At 42.0% G+C, this 15,961-nt stretch overlaps 1 protein-coding gene across 1 annotated transcript; it reads right to left on the bottom strand.

Annotated features, from left to right (window-relative positions):
- Positions 1 to 3,451: 3,451 nt before the first annotated feature.
- On the bottom strand, positions 3,452 to 13,402 carry LOC309585827 (multiple epidermal growth factor-like domains protein 8; the record flags this gene model as incomplete). The annotated part of the gene is made up of 2 exons (XM_082303666.1): positions 3,452 to 3,615; positions 13,216 to 13,402. Coding segments are annotated over 2 exons (351 nt in total), but the record flags the coding sequence as incomplete, so codon positions are not given.
- Between the last annotated feature and the right edge of the window lie 2,559 nt (positions 13,403 to 15,961).

Genomic DNA, 15,961 nt, shown 5'->3' with positions numbered 1-15,961 from the left:
GGGGGGGGACAGAGAGAGAAAAGGGGAGAAATGGGTAAGGTTCTGCAAAAAACGGGGTGGGAATCCGGAATTTCGGCAAGAAACGGGGTGGGAATCCTGAATTTCGGCAAGAAACGGGGTGGGAATCCTGAATTTCTGCAAGAAACGGGGTGGGAATCCTGAATTTCGGCAAAAAACGGGGTGGGAATCCTGAATTTCGGCAAGAAACGGGGTGGGAATCCTGAATTTTGGCAAGGAACGGGGTGGGAATCCTGAATTTCGGCAAGAAACGGGGTGGGAATCCTGAATTTTGGCAAGAAATGGGGTGGGAATCCTGAATTTTGGCAAGGAACGGGGTGGGAATCCTGAATTTCGGCAAGAAACGGGGTGGGAATCCTGAATTTTGGCAAGAAATGGGGTGGAAATCCTGAATTTTGGCAAGAAACGGGGTGGGAATCCTGAATTCCTGCAGAAAACGGGGTGGGAATCCTGAATTTCAGCAAGAAACGGGGTGGAAATCCTGAATTTCTGCAGAAAACGGGGTGGAAATCCCAAATTCCTACAAAAAACACCGTGAAAATCCCAAATTCCTACAAAAAACCCCAAAAAAATCCCAAATTCCTACAAAAACCCCGTGAAAATCCCAAATTCTTGGACAACATCCGGTAGCGATCCCAAAAAATCCAAAAAATCCCCAAAAAATCCCCAAAAATCATTTAAAAAACCACAAAAAAGTCATTAAAAATCCAAAAAGATCTCAGAAAAATCCCAAAAAATCCCCAAAAAACCCCCAAAAAATCCCCAAAAAATCCCAAAAAAATCCCCAAAAAATCCCCAAAAAATAAAAAAAATTCCTAAAAAAATCCCCAAAAATCCCCCAAAAATCCCCAAAAATTCCCAAAAAGTCCCAAAAAATCATTTAAAAAACCACAAAAGTAATTAAAAAATCTAAAAAATCCAAAAAAAAAATCCCAAAAAATCCCTAAAAAAATCCCCAAATAATTCAAAAAAAAATCCAAAAAAATCCCCAAAAATCCCAAAAATATCCCAAAAAAATCCAAAAAATCCTCAAAAAATCCCCAAAAATCCCCAAAATATCCCAAAAAATCCCTAAAAAAATTCCCAAAAACCCTAAAAAAATCAAAAAAAAAAAAAAATCCCCAAAAAATCCCCAAAAAATCAAAAGAAATCCCCCAAAAATCCAAAAAATCATTAAAAAAACCACAAAAAAGTCATTAAAAAATCCAAAAAAAAAATCCCAAAAAATCCCTAAAAAAATCCCAAAAATCTCTCAAAAATCCCAAAAAATCCCCCCCCCAAAAAATCCTCAAAAAATCCCCAAAAAATCATTTAAAAAACCACAAAAAAGTCATTAAAAAATCCAAAAAGATCTCTCAAAAATCCCAAAAAATCCCCAAAAAATCCCCAAAAAATCCCCAAAAATCCCAAAAAAATCCCCAAAAAATAAAAAAAAATTCCTAAAAAAATCCCCAAAAATCCCCCAAAAATCCAAAAAAATCCCCAAAAATTCCAAAAAAAGCCCCAAAAAATCATTTAAAAAACCACAAAAGTCATTAAAAAATCAAAAAAATCAAAAAATAAATCCCAAAAAATCCCTAAAAAATCACAAAAAATCCTCAAAAAATCCAAAAAAATCCCCAAAAATCCCAAAAATATCCCAAAAAAATCCAAAAAAATCCCCAAAAAATCCCAAAAACCCTAAAAAAATAAAAAAAAAAATCAAAAAAATCCCCAAAAAATCTCAAAAAAATCCCTAAAAAGTCAAAAAAAATCCCCAAAAAATCCCAAAAAATCATTTAAAAAACCACAAAAAAGTCATTAAAAAATCAAAAAAAAAATCCCAAAATCCAAAAAAAAAATCCCCAAAAATCCCAAAAAATCTCAAAAAATCCCCAAAAAATCCCAAAAATCCCCAAAAAATCCCTAAAAAAACCTAAAAAATCCCCCCAAAAAATCAAAAAAAAAAACCCCAAAAAATCCCCCCAAAAATCCCCAAAAAACCCTAAAAAAATCCAAAAAATCCCCCAAAAATCCCAAAAAATCATTAAAAAACCCACAAAAAAGTCATTAAAAAATCCAAAAAAAACCCCCAAAAAATCCAAAAAAAAATCCCCAAAAAATCCCCAAAAAATCCCAAAAAATCCCTAAAAAAATCCCCAAAAAACCCTAAAAAAATCCAAAAAAAATAAAAAAAAAATCCCCAAAAAATCCCCAAAAAATCCAAAAAATCCCCAAAAAATCCCAAAAATCATTAAAAAAACACAAAAAGTCATTAAAAAATCCAAAAAAAAAATCCCCAAAAATCCAAAAAAAATCCCCAAAAAATCCCCAAAAAATCCCTAAGAAATCCCAAAAAATCCCAAAAAATCCCCCAAAAAATCCCTAAAAAAATCTAAAAAATCTCCCCAAAAAATCAAAAAAAAACCCCAAAAAATCCCCCCAAAAAATCCCCAAAAAACCCTAAAAAAATCCAAAAAAATCCCCCAAAAAACCCTAAAAAAATCCAAAAAAATCCCCCAAAAATCCCAAAAAATCATTAAAAAGCCCACAAAAAAGTCATTAAAAAATCCAAAAAAAAACCCCCAAAAAATCAAAAAAAAATCCCCAAAAAATCCTCAAAAAATCCCCAAAAATCCCTAAAAAATCCCAAAAAATCCCTAAACAAATCCCCAAAAAATCCCCAAAAAATCCCCAAAAAATCCCAAAAAATCCCCGAAAAATCCCAAAAAATCTTTTAAAAAACCACAAAAAAGTCATTTAAAAAATCCAGAAAAAAAAATCCCAAAAAATCCTCAAAAAATCCTCAAAAATCCTCAAAAAATCAAAAAAAATCCCCAAAAATCCCAAAAATATCCCAAAAAATTCCCAAAAAAATCCCCCAAAAATCCCCAAAAATCCCCAAAAATCCCTAAAAAATCCAAAAAAAATCCAAAAAAATTCCCCAAAAAATCCCAAAAAAATCCCCAAAAAATCCCCCAAAAATCCCAAAAATCATTAAAAAAACCACAAAAAAGTCATTAAAAAATCCAAAAAAAAATCCCAAAAATCAAAAAAAAAATCCCCAAAAAATCTCTAAAAAATCCTCAAAAAATCCCCAAAAAAATCCTCAAAAATCCTCAAAAAATCCCCAAAAATCCCCAAAAAATCCCCAAAAAATCCCAAAAAATCCCCCAAAAATCCCCAAAAATCATTCAAAAACCCACAAAAAAGTCATTAAAAAATCCAAAAAAAAAAATCCAAAAAATCCAAAAAAAAATCCCCAAAAAAATCCCCAAAAAATCCCCAAAATCCCCAAAAAATCCCCAAAAAATCCCAAAAAATCCCCCAAAAATCCCCAAAAATCATTCAAAAACCCACAAAATATTCATTTAAAAATCCCCCAAAAATCCCAGCCCCCCCCAAACACTCCCGCAAGCCCCCCCGCCCCCCAGGCGCGGTGGCGAGCGCTGACCTTGCCGGAGGTGGCCTCGAGGGGCGCGGGCAGGGCGCTGCCGCTGAGCGCGGCCAGCAGGGGGCTGCGCGTGGAGCCGCCGTCGTAGACGAACAGGTAATCGTAGGTGCACTCGGTGTCCATGAAGGTGAACGTCAGCAGCACCCTGTGCCGGGGGCTGGGGGCTGCCAAATCCCCCCAAAAAAACCAGTAAAACACCGTTAAAATCAAATTAAAAACCTAAAAAAATCCCATTAAAAATCCCCCCAAAAAATCCCATTGAAACCCTAAAAAATCCCCAGAGATGCCCTGGAGCGCCCCCATGGCCATGAAGGTGAAGGGCAGCAGCGCCCTGGGCCGGGGGCTGCCAAATCCCCCAAAAAAACCCAGTAAAACACCATTAAAATCCCATGAAAATCCCATGAAAAACCTAAAAAAATCCCATGAAAAACCTAAAATAATCCCATTAAAAATCCCCCCAAAAAATCCCATGAAAAACCTAAAAAATCCTATTAAAACCCCAGTAAAAACCTAAAAAATCCCATTAAAACCCTAAAAAAACCAACTAAATCTCAAAAAAAATCCCATTAAAAACCTAAAAACATCCCATTAAAAATCCCCCAAAAAAATCCCATGAAAACCCAAAAAATCCCATGAAAAACCAACTAAATCCCATTAAAAATCCCCCCAAAAAATCCCATGAAAAACCTAAAAAATCCTATTAAAACCCCAGTAAAAACCTACAAAATCCCATTAAAACCCCCCAAAAAAATCCCATTAAAACCCTAAAAAAACCAACTAAATCTCTAAAAAAATCCCATTAAAAACCTAAAATAATCCCATTAAAAATCCCCCCAAAAAAATCCCAGTAAAAACCTAAAAAAATCCCACTAAAACCCCAGTAAAAACCAAAAAAAATCCCATTAAAAACATAAAAAAATCCCATTAAAAATCTCCCCAAAAAATCACATTAAAAACCTAAAAAAAAATAAAAAAACCCCATTAAAACCCTAAAAAATGCCATTAAAAATCCCCCCAAAAAATCCCATGAAAACCCTAAAAAATCCCCAGAGATGCCCTGGAGCGCCCCCATGGCCATGAAGGTGAAGGGCAGCAGCGCCCTGGGCCGGGGGCTGCCAAATCCCCCAAAAAACCCAGTAAAACACCATTAAAAACCTAAAAAAATCCCATTAAAAACCTAAAAAAATCCCATTAAAAATCCCCCCAAAAAATCCCATTAAAAACCTAAAAAATCCCATTAAAAACCCAAAAAAATCCCATTAAAAATCCCCCCCAAAAATCCCATTAAAACCCTAAAAAAATCCCACTAAAACCCCAGTAAAAACCAAGAAAACCCCATGAAAAACCTAAAAAAATCCCATTAAAACCCCCCCAAAAAATCCCATTAAAACCCTAAAAAAACCAACTAAATCTCTAAAAAAATCCCATGAAAAACCTAAAAAATGCCATTAAAAATCCCCCCAAAAAATCCCATTGAAACCCTAAAAAATCCCCAGAGATGCCCTGGAGCGCCCCCATGGCCATGAAGGTGAAGGGCAGCAGCGCCCTGGGCCGGGGGCTGCCAAATCCCCCAAAAAACCCAGTAAAACACCATTAAAATCCCATGAAAATCCCATGAAAAACCTAAAAAAATCCCATTAAAAATCTCCCCAAAAAATCCCATGAAAAACCTAAAAAAATCCCACTAAAACCCCAGTAAAAACCAAAAAAATCCCATTAAAAACCTAAAAAAATCCCATTAAAAATCCCCCCAAAAAATACCATGAAAAACCTAAAAAATCCTATTAAAACCCCAGTAAAAACCTAAAAAATCCCATTAAAAACCTAAAAAAATCCCATTAAAACCCCCCAAAAAAATCCCATTAAAACCCTAAAAAAACCAACTAAATCTCTAAAAAATCCGATTAAAAACCTAAAAAAATCCCATTAAAACCCCCCAAAAAAATCCCATTAAAACCCTAAAAAAACCAACTAAATCTCTAAAAAAATCCGATTAAAAACCTAAAAACATCCCATTAAAAATCCCCCCAAAAAATCCCATGAAAAACCTAAAAAAATCCCACTAAAACCCCAGTAAAAACCAAAAAAATCCCATTAAAAACCTAAAAAAATCCCATTAAAAATCCCCCCAAAAAATCCCATGAAAAACCTAAAAAATCCTATTAAAACCCCAGTAAAAACCTAAAAAATCCCATTAAAAACCTAAAAAAATCCCATTAAAACCCCCCAAAAAATCCCATGAAAAACCTAAAAAATCCTATTAAAACCCCAGTAAAAACCTAAAAAATCCCATTAAAAACTAAAAAAATCCCATTAAAACCCCCCAAAAAAATCCCATTAAAACCCTAAAAAAACCAACTAAATCTCTAAAAAAATCCCATTAAAAACCTAAAATAATCCCATTAAAATCCCCCCAAAAAATCCCATGAAAAACCTAAAAAATCCTATTAAAACCCCAGAAAAAACCTAAAAAATCCCATTAAAACCCCCCCCAAAAAATCCCATTAAAACCCCCCAAAAAAATCCCATTAAAAACCTAAAAAAACCAACTAAATCTCTAAAAAAATCCCATGAAAAACCTAAAATAATCCCATTAAAAATCCCCCCAAAAAATCCCATTAAAATCCTAAAAAATCCTATTAAAACCCCAGTAAAAACCAAAAAAATCCCATTAAAAACCTAAAAAAATCCCATTAAAAACCCCCCAAAAAAATCCCATTAAAACCCTAAAAAAACCAACTAAATCTCTAAAAAAATCCGATTAAAAACCTAAAAACATCCCATTAAAAATCCCCAAAAAAAATCCCATGAAAAACCTAAAAAATCCCATGAAAAACCTAAAAAATCCCATTAAAAATCCCCCAAAAAATCCCAGTAAAAACCTAAAAAATCCTATTAAAACCCCAGTAAAAACCTAAAAAATCCCATTAAAACCCCCCAAAAAAATCCCATTAAAACCCTAAAAAAAATCCCATGAAAAACCTAAAAAATCCCATTAAAAATCCCCCCAAAAAATCCCACGAAAAACCTAAAAAATCCTATTAAAACCCCAGTAAAAACCTAAAAAATCCCATTAAAACCCCCCAAAAAAATCCCTTTAAAAACCTAAAAAAACCAACTAAATCTCTAAAAAAATCCCATGAAAAACCTAAAATAATCCCATTAAAAATCCCCCCAAAAAAATCCCATAAAAACCCCAAAAAATCCCATGAAAAACCTAAAAAATCCCATTAAAAATCCCCCCAAAAAATCCCAGTAAAAACCTAAAAAATCCTATTAAAACCCCAGTAAAAACCTAAAAAATCCCATTAAAACCCCCCCAAAAAAATCCCATTAAAACCCCCCAAAAAAATCCCATTAAAAACCTAAAAAAACCAACTAAATCTCTAAAAAAATCCCATGAAAAACCTAAAATAATCCCATTAAAAATCCCCCCAAAAAATCCCATTAAAATCCTAAAAAATCCTATTAAAACCCCAGTAAAAACCAAAAAAATCCCATTAAAAACCTAAAAAAATCCCATTAAAACCCCCCAAAAAAATCCCATTAAAACCCTAAAAAAACCAACTAAATCTCTAAAAAAATCCGATTAAGAACCTAAAAAAATCCCATTAAAACCCCCCAAAAAAATCCCATTAAAACCCTAAAAAAACCAACTAAATCTCTAAAAAAATCCGATTAAAAACCTAAAAACATCCCATTAAAAATCCCCAAAAAAAATCCCATGAAAAACCTAAAAAATCCCATGAAAAACCTAAAAAATCCCATTAAAAATCCCCCCAAAAAATCCCAGTAAAAACCTAAAAAATCCTATTAAAACCCCAGTAAAAACCTAAAAAATCCCATTAAAACCCCCCAAAAAAATCCCATTAAAACCCTAAAAAAAAATCCCATGAAAAACCTAAAAAAATCCCATTAAAAATCCCCCCAAAAAATCCCATGAAAAACCTAAAAAATCCTATTAAAACCCCAGTAAAAACCTAAAAAATCCCATTAAAACCCCCCAAAAAAATCCCATTAAAACCCTAAAAAAAACAACTAAATCTCTAAAAAAATCCGATTAAAAACCTAAAATAATCCCATTAAAAATCCCCCCAAAAAATCCCAGTAAAAACCTAAAAAAATCCCACTAAAACCCCAGTAAAAACCAAAAAAATCCCATTAAAAACCTAAAAAAATCCCATTAAAAATCTCCCCAAAAAATCACATTAAAAACCTAAAAAAAAATAAAAAAACCCCATTAAAACCCTAAAAAAATGCCATTAAAAATCCCCCCAAAAAATCCCATTGAAAACCTAAAAAATCCCCAGAGATGCCCTGGAGCGCCCCCCATGGCCATGAAGGTGAAGGGCAGCAGCGCCCTGGGCCGGGGGCTGGGGGCTGCCAAATCCCCCCAAAACCCCCAGTAAAACACCATTAAAATCCCATTAAAATCCCATGAAAAACCTAAAAAAATCCCATTAAAAATCTCCCCCAAAAAATCCCATTAAAAACAAAAAAAATTCCATTAAAAACCTAAAAAAATCCCATTAAAAACCCCCCCAAAAAATCCCATTAAAAACCTACAAAATCCCACTAAAACCCCAGTAAAAACCAAAAAAATCCCATTAAAAACCTAAAAAAATCCCATTAAAAATCTCCCCCAAAAAATCCCATTAAAACCCTAAAAAAACAACTAAATCTCTAAAAAAATCCCATTAAAAACCTAAAATAATCCCATTAAAATCCCCCCAAAAAATCCCATGAAAACCCTAAAAAATCCCCAGAGATGCCCTGGAGCGCCCCCATGGCCATGAAGGTGAAGGGCAGCAGCGCCCTGGGCCGGGGGCTGCCAAATCCCCCAAAACCCAGTAAAACACCATTAAAATCCCATTAAAATCCCATGAAAAACCTAAAAAAATCCCATGAAAAACCTAAAAAAATCCCATTAAAAATCCCCCCAAAAAATCCCACGAAAAACCTAAAAAATCCTATTAAAACCCCAGTAAAAACCTAAAAAATCCCATTAAAACCCCCCAAAAAAATCCCTTTAAAAACCTAAAAAAAACAACTAAATCTCTAAAAAAATCCCATGAAAAACCTAAAATAATCCCATTAAAAATCCCCCAAAAAAATCCCATGAAAACCCCAAAAAATCCCATGAAAAACCTAAAAAATCCCATTAAAAATCCCCCCAAAAAATCCCAGTAAAAACCTAAAAAATCCTATTAAAACCCCAGTAAAAACCTAAAAAATCCCATTAAAACCCCCCCAAAAAAATCCCATTAAATCCCCCCAAAAAATCCCATTAAAACCCAAAAAAATCCCATTAAAACCCCATTAAAAACCTAAAAAATCCCATTAAAAACTTTAAAAAATCCCATTAAAAATCTCCCCAAAAAATACCATTAAAACCCTAAAAAATCCCAGTAAAACCCCAGTAAAACCCCATTAAAACCCAAAAAAATCCCATTAAAATCCTAAAAAAATCCCATTAAAAATCCCCCCAAAAAATCCCATTAAAAACCTAAAAAAAACCCCAAAAAACCCAGTAAAAACCAAAAAAAAATCCCATTAGAAACCTAAAAAAATCCCATTAAAAATCTCCCCAAAAAATCCCATTAAAACCCAAAAAAATCCCATTAAAACCCCATTAAAAACCTAAAAAATCCCATTAAAAACTTTTAAAAATCCCCTTAAAAATCCCCCCAAAAAATACCATTAAAACCCCAAAAAATCCCATTAAAATCCAAAAAAAATCCCATTAAAATCCTAAAAAAATCCCATTAAAAATCTCCCCAAAAAATCCCGTTAAAACCCAAAAAAACCCAAAAAAAAACCCAAAAAAAATCCAATTAAAACCCTAAAAAAATCCCACTAAAACCCTAAGAAAGTCCCATTAAAATCCTAAAATAATCCCATTAAAATCCTAAAATAATCCCATTAAAACCCTCAAAAAATCCCATTAAAACCCTCAAAAAATCCCATTAAAATCCTCAAAAAATCCCATTAAAATCCTAAAAAATCCCATTAAAATCCTAAAATAATCCCAGTAAAATCCTAAAATAATCCCAGTAAAAACCTAAAATAATCCCAATAAAATCCTAAAATAATCCCATTAGAACCCTAAAAAATCCCATTAAAAATCCCCCCAAAAAATCCCATTAAAAACCTAAAAAAAACCCAAAAAACCGCAGTAAAACCCTAAAAAAATCCCATGAAACCCCCCCAAAAAATCCCATTAAAACCCTAAAATAGCCCCATTAAAATCCTAAAAAATCAAAAAAAAACCCCATTAAATCCCCCCAAATACCCCCATTAAAACCCCAGAAAAATCGCAAAAAAACCCTAAAAAAATCCCATTAAAACCCTAAAAAAACCCCATCCAAACCGCAAAAAATCCCATTACAGCCCTAAAATAATCGCATTAAAAACCTAAAAAAAATCCCCAAAAAAACCCCATTAAAACCCATAAAGTTCCCATTAAAACCTTAAAACAAATCCCATTAAAACCCTAAAACAAATCCCCAAAAAACCCTAAAAAAATCCCGGAAAACCCCCATTAAAACCCTAAACAAACCCCATTAAAGAACCCCATTAAAATCCAAAATAAAATCCCATAAAAATCCCATAAAAATCCCATTAAAATAGAAAAAAATCCCACCCAAATCCCCAAAAAAAACCATAAAAAAAATCCCATAAAAATTCCATTTAACGCCCCCCCAAAATCCCATTAAAATCCCACAAAGTGCAAAGCGCCCCCATGAGGGCTCAGGGGAGACCAAAAAACCCCAAACCCTAAAGAAAATTCCCATCAAAATCCTAAAAAAACCTCATTAAAAATCCCATAAAAATACAAATTTAAAAACCCCAAAAATCCCATTAAAAATCCCATTAAAAATCCCATAAAAATCCCACTAAAATCCCATGAAAAACCACATGGAAACCCCAAAAAACCCCAAACTCGTAGAATTCCCCTCCCTCGACCCTATAAAAATCCCGAAATCCCACAAAAATCCCGAAATCCCATAAAAATCCCCCAAAAAATCCCATAGAAAACCCACAAGCAGCAGGGCGCCCCCTTGTGGCCATGAGGGGCAGCACCTCAAAAATGGGGAAACCCCCCCAAAAAAACCCCAAAATCCCATAAAATCCCCCAAAATTCCCACTAAAACCCCCATAAAAATCCTAAAAAAAAAAAATCCTTTAAAAAATCTTTTTAAAAACCCTAAAAAAGGGGTTTTCTCAAAAAAACCCCACACTCGAATTCCTTAAAAATTCCTCTAAAATCCCCTAAAAATCCCCTAAAAATCCCACTAAAACCCCCCAAAATCCCACTGAAACCCCCCCAAAATCCCACTAAAATCCCCCAAAAATCCTAAAAAAACTCCTAAAAACCCCTAAAAAACCCTAAAAAACAAAAATCCTAAAAAATTGCATTAAAATTCCTTAAAAATTCCTTTTAAATCCCACTTCAACCCTAAAAAAATCCCATTAAAAATCCAATTAAAAATCCCCATAAAATCCCATTAAAATCCCATAAAATCCCCAAACCCCGCAGATTTTGGGGTCCCAGGAGGGGTTTTGGGGCTGCCGGGTTCGATTTTGGGGTGGATTTGGGGGATTTTGGGGTCTCTCTGTGAGGTTTTGGGGCAGATTTTGGGGTCCCAGGAAAGATTTTGGGGTCTGAGGGGGTTTTGGGGCAGTTTTTGGGATTTGGGGCAGTTTGGGGGTTTCTCTGAGGGGATTTTGGGGTCCAGGAGGTTTTTGGGGCTGCTGGGTTCGATTTTGGGGTGGATTTTGGGGTTTTGGGGGTGGTTTTTGGGGTCTCTCTGAGGGGGTTTTGGGGCAGTTTTGGGGTTTCTCTGAGGGGATTTTGGGGTCCAGGGTATTTTTGGGGGTGCTGAGTTCGATTTTGGGGTGGATTTTTAGGGTTTTGGGGTGGATTTTGGGGTTTGTGGGGTGGATTTTTGGGGTTTTGGGGTGGATTTTGGGCTTTTTGGGGTCTCTCTGAGGGGCCTTGGGGTCTCTCTGAGGGGGTTTTGGGGCAGTTTTGGGGGTTTTGGGGCAGTTTTGGGGTTTCTCTGAGGGGATTTTGGGTTTCTCTGAGGGGATTTTGGGGTCCAGGGGGTTTTTGGGGCTGCCGGGTTCAATTTTGGGGTGGATTTTGGGGTTTTTCGGGTGGATTTTGGGGTTTTTGGGGTCTCTCTGAGGAGCTTTGGGGTCTCTCTGAGGGGGTTTTGGGGCAGTTTTTGGACTTTGGGGCAGTTTTGGGGTTTCTGTGAGGGGATTTTGGGGTCCAGGAGGTTTTTGGGGGTGCTGAGTTCGGTTTCGGGTTGGATTTTTGGGGTTTTGGGGTCTCTCTGAGGGGCCTTGGGGTCTCTCTGAGGGGGTTTTGGGGCAGTTTTGGGGTTTCTCTGAGGGGATTTTGGGTTTCTCTGAGGGGATTTTGGGGTCCAGGGGGTTTTGGGGGGTGCTGAGTTCGAATGTGGGACGGATTTGGGGGTTTTTGGGGTGGATTTTGCGGGTTTTAGGGTGGATTTTGGGGTTTTGGGGTCTGACGGGGTTTTGGGGCAGTTTTTGGGGTTTGGGGCAGTTTTGGGGTTTCTCTGAGGGAATTTTGGGTTTCCCTGAGGAGACTTTGGGGTCCAGGGGATTTTTGGGGGTGCTGGGTTTGATTTTGGGTTGGAGTTTTGGGTTTTTGGGGTGGATTTTGGGGTTTTTGGGGTCTCTCTGAGGGACCTTGGGGTCTCTCTGAGGGGGTTTTGGGGCAGTTTTTGGGCTTTGGGGCAGTTTTGGGGTTTCTGTGAGGGGATTTTGGGGTCCAGGAGGTTTTTGGGGGTGCTGAGTTCGGTTTCAGGTTGGATTTTTGGGGTTTTGGGGTCTCTCTGAGGGGCCTTGGGGTCTCTCTGAGGGGGTTTTGGGGCAGTTTTGGGGTTTCTCTGAGGGGATTTTGGGTTTCTCTGAGGGGATTTTGGGGTCCAGGGGGTTTTGGGGGGTGCTGAGTTCGAATGTGGGATGGATTTTGGGGTTTTTGGGGTGGATTTTGTGGGTTTTTCGGGTGGATTTTGGGGTTTTGGGGTCTGACGGGGTTTTGGGGCAGTTTTTGGGGTTTGGGGCAGTTTTGGGGTTTCTCTGAGGGAATTTTGGGTTTCCCTGAGGAGACTTTGGGGTCCAGGGGATTTTTGGGGGTGCTGGGTTTGATTTTGGGTTGGAGTTTTGGGTTTTTGGGGTGGATTTTGGGGTTTTTGGGGTCTCTCTGAGGGACCTTGGGGTCTCTCTGAGGGGGTTTTGGGGCAGTTTTTGGGCTTTGGGGCAATTGTGGAGTTTCTCTGAGGGGATTTTGGGTTTCTCTGAGGGGATTTTGGGGTCCAGGGGTTTTTTGGGGGTGCTGAGTTTGAATTTGGGGTGGGTTTTGCGGGTTTTAGGGTGGATTTTGGGGTTTTGGGGTCTGAGGGGGTTTTGGGGCAGTTTTGGGGGTTTGGGGCAGTTTTGGGGTTTCTCTAAGGGGATTTTGGGTTTCTCTGAAAGGATTTTGGGTTTCCCTGAGGGGATTTTGGGGTCCAGGGGGTTTTTTGGGCTGCTGGTTTCAAATTCGGGTTGGATTTTGGGGTTTTTGGGGTCTCTCTGAGGAGCTTTGGGGTCTCTCAGAGGGGATTTTGGCGCAGCTTTTGGGCTTTGGGGCAGTTTTGGGGTTTCTCTGAGGGGACTTTGGGGTCCAGGGGGTTTTTGGGGGTGCCGGGTTCATTTTTGGGGTGGATTTCGGGGTTTTTGGGGTCTCTCACCCTCGATGAGCCACTCGCAGTTCCCGTTGACCGAGTAGTTGCCGGGGCCGTCGGTGACGAAGCCGCGGGGTCCCCTCAGCACCCGGCGCTGCCCTTTGCAGTCCCCGGCCCCCGCCCGAGGGGGGACCCCAAAAAAACCCCAAAAACACCCCAAAAGCAGCGCCGGCAGCGCCCCGGGGACCCCCATGGTCACGGTGGTGGTGGGGGGGGGAACCCTGAAAGAGAGAAATGGGGGGTTTAAAAGTGGGGGAATTGGGGTGGGGAGATGCCAAAAACTTCGTCAATCCCATGGGGAATCCCAAATCCCACCGAAAATGCGCCAAAAGTCCCAAAGAAACCCCAAATCCCACAGGGAGCCCAAAACCTCACACAGACCCTCCCAAACACCCAACCCCCCCCCCAAAAACCCCTTAAATTTAAAGGGATGCTCCGGGCCCCACTCCTGGGATGCCGAATCCCCCAAATTCCCCTCCAAAATCTCCTCGGGCCCCTCAGGACCCCCCGAAGTCCCTCAAGACCCCCTCAGGACCTCCTCAATTCCCCTTCATCCCCTCACGATCCCCTCAGGACTCCCCAAACCCCTTCCGGCCCCTCACGACCCCTCACGACCCCCCCAAATTCCCTCTCAGGCCCCTCAGGACTCCCCAGATCCCCTCCAGACTCCCCTCATCCCCTCACGATCCCTTCAGGATCCCCTAAAACCTCCCCCATCCCCTCACGACTCCCGCGTCCCCTCAGTCCCACAAGCCCCCCTCCCCCCGCGGGCCCACAGGGGTCCCGCAGGCCTCACGGGCTCTGCCAGGCCCCGCGGAGCTGCGGGGCCTTTCGGGGCCTCTCGGGGAGCTCCGAGAAGCGCCGATAAGCGGCGGTAAAGTCGCGATAGGGCCGCGATAGAGCCGCGACAGGCGCGGCCCCTCCCCCCTCACCCGCTGGCGGCGGCTCCTGAGGCGGCGGCGGGAGCGGGGGGCGGGGCCAAGGGAGGGGGCGGGGCCACTGAGGGGCGGGAAAGGAGGGGCGGGAAAATGGGCGGGGCCACTGTGAGGGCGCGGGTGGGGGCGTGGTTTGGGGCGTGGCCTGAGGGAGATCGGCGATTTTTGGGGTAAAAAGCGCCGAATTTGGGGCAGGAAACATCCCCAGCGCCTCTGCTGGGACAGGGCCGTGGCCTATGGATGCAGAGATAACCCGGAGGTGGGCGTGGCTTTAAAATGCAAATCAATTTGTGGGCGCGGCTAACGCGATACCCGTTATCAGTGGGTGTGGCCTGTGCCGAGCTCCGGCGGGCGCTGCCTCAGTTGTGGGCGTGGTTATGACGTCATCCCACCCGGGCGGTGTAATGAGGGGAGTGGGCGTGGCCTATGCGGTGAGTGGCAGCGCTGAGTGGGCGTGACCTCGGAGTAGGCGTGGCCTGTATGCTAATGAGCCCGTGGGCGTGGCCTGCGAGCAGCACTCGCGCCCCTCCGCATTGACCCCCGCCCCCCGTGCGCGTGTCCCCGCCGCAGTGGGCGTGGCCTCGGGGTAACACCGGGTGTTGTGGGCGTGGCCTGTATGCTAATGAGCCCCGTGGGCGTGTCTCCGCCGCAGTGGGCGTGGCCTCGGGGTAACACCGGGTGTTGTGGGCGTGGCCTGTATGCTAATGAGCCCCGTGGGCGTGGCCTGCGAGCAGCACTCGCGCCCCTCCGCATTGACCCCGCCCCCCGTGGGCGTGTCCCCGCCGCAGTGGGCGTGGCCTCATTGTAACCCCGCTCGTTGTGGGCGTGGCCTGTATGCTAATGAGCCCCGTGGGCGTGTCCCCGCCGCAGTGGGCGTGGCCTCAGGGTAACATCGGATGTTGTGGGCGTGGCCTGTATGCTAATGAGCCCCGTGGGCGTGTCCCCGCCGCAGTGGGCGTGGCCGGCGCGGGCAGCGCGGAGCGGCCGGGGGGCGATGGGGCTGCGGCCGGGGGGGGCTCCGGGGGTCCCGGGGAGGGTCCCGGGGGTCCCGGGGGGGGCCCGGGGGGGGCCCCCGGCGCTGCTGCCGCTGCTGCTGCTGCTGCTGCCCGCGGGAGCCGCCGCCAAGTTCGTGCGGGGCCGCGTCAGCACCAAGGAGGTGAGCGGCGCATTTGGGGCGGGGGGCGGCCGGGAGGGGCGCGGGACCCCCACCCCGGGGGCGTCTCGGCATTTCCCCGGTTTCATATCGCGACACCCTGCCCCCCCCACACCCCCCGCTTTTGTATCGCGATGCCCCAGGAGGCACCGGGACCCCCCCCCACCACTCCCCCCGGGTGGGTCTCCCCTCAAAGATGGACCCCCCCCCCCCCCCAAATCCCGGATCCCCCAAATCCCGAATTCCCCAAATCCTGGATCCCCCCGAAATCGAAAGCTCCAAATCCCCAATCCCCCAAATTTGGGTCGCTCCCAAAACCCTGAATCCCCCAAATTTGGGATCCCCAAATCCCTGAATCCCCCCAAATCCCGAATCCCCCCAAATCCCGAATCCCCCAAATCCCGGATCCCCCCGAAATCGAAAGCTCCAAATCCCGAATCCCCCAAATTTGGGTCCCTCCCAAATCCCCGAATCCCCCAAATCCCGAATTCCTCAAATCTGGACCCCCAAACCTGGAGCCCCAAATCCCCAATCCCCCAAATTTGGGTCCCTCCCAAAACCCTGAATCCCCTAAATTTGGGATCCCCAAATCCCTGAATCCCCCAAATCCCGGATCCCCCCAAAATCGGAAGCCCCGAATCCCCCAAATTTGGGGTCCCCAAAT

Source organism: Coloeus monedula, assembly GCF_965178545.1.
Source record: "Coloeus monedula genome assembly, contig: HAP1_SCAFFOLD_497, whole genome shotgun sequence".
NCBI classification, from domain to species: Eukaryota; Metazoa; Chordata; class Aves; order Passeriformes; family Corvidae; genus Coloeus; species Coloeus monedula.
This window is presented reverse-complemented; position numbering and strand designations above follow the sequence as displayed.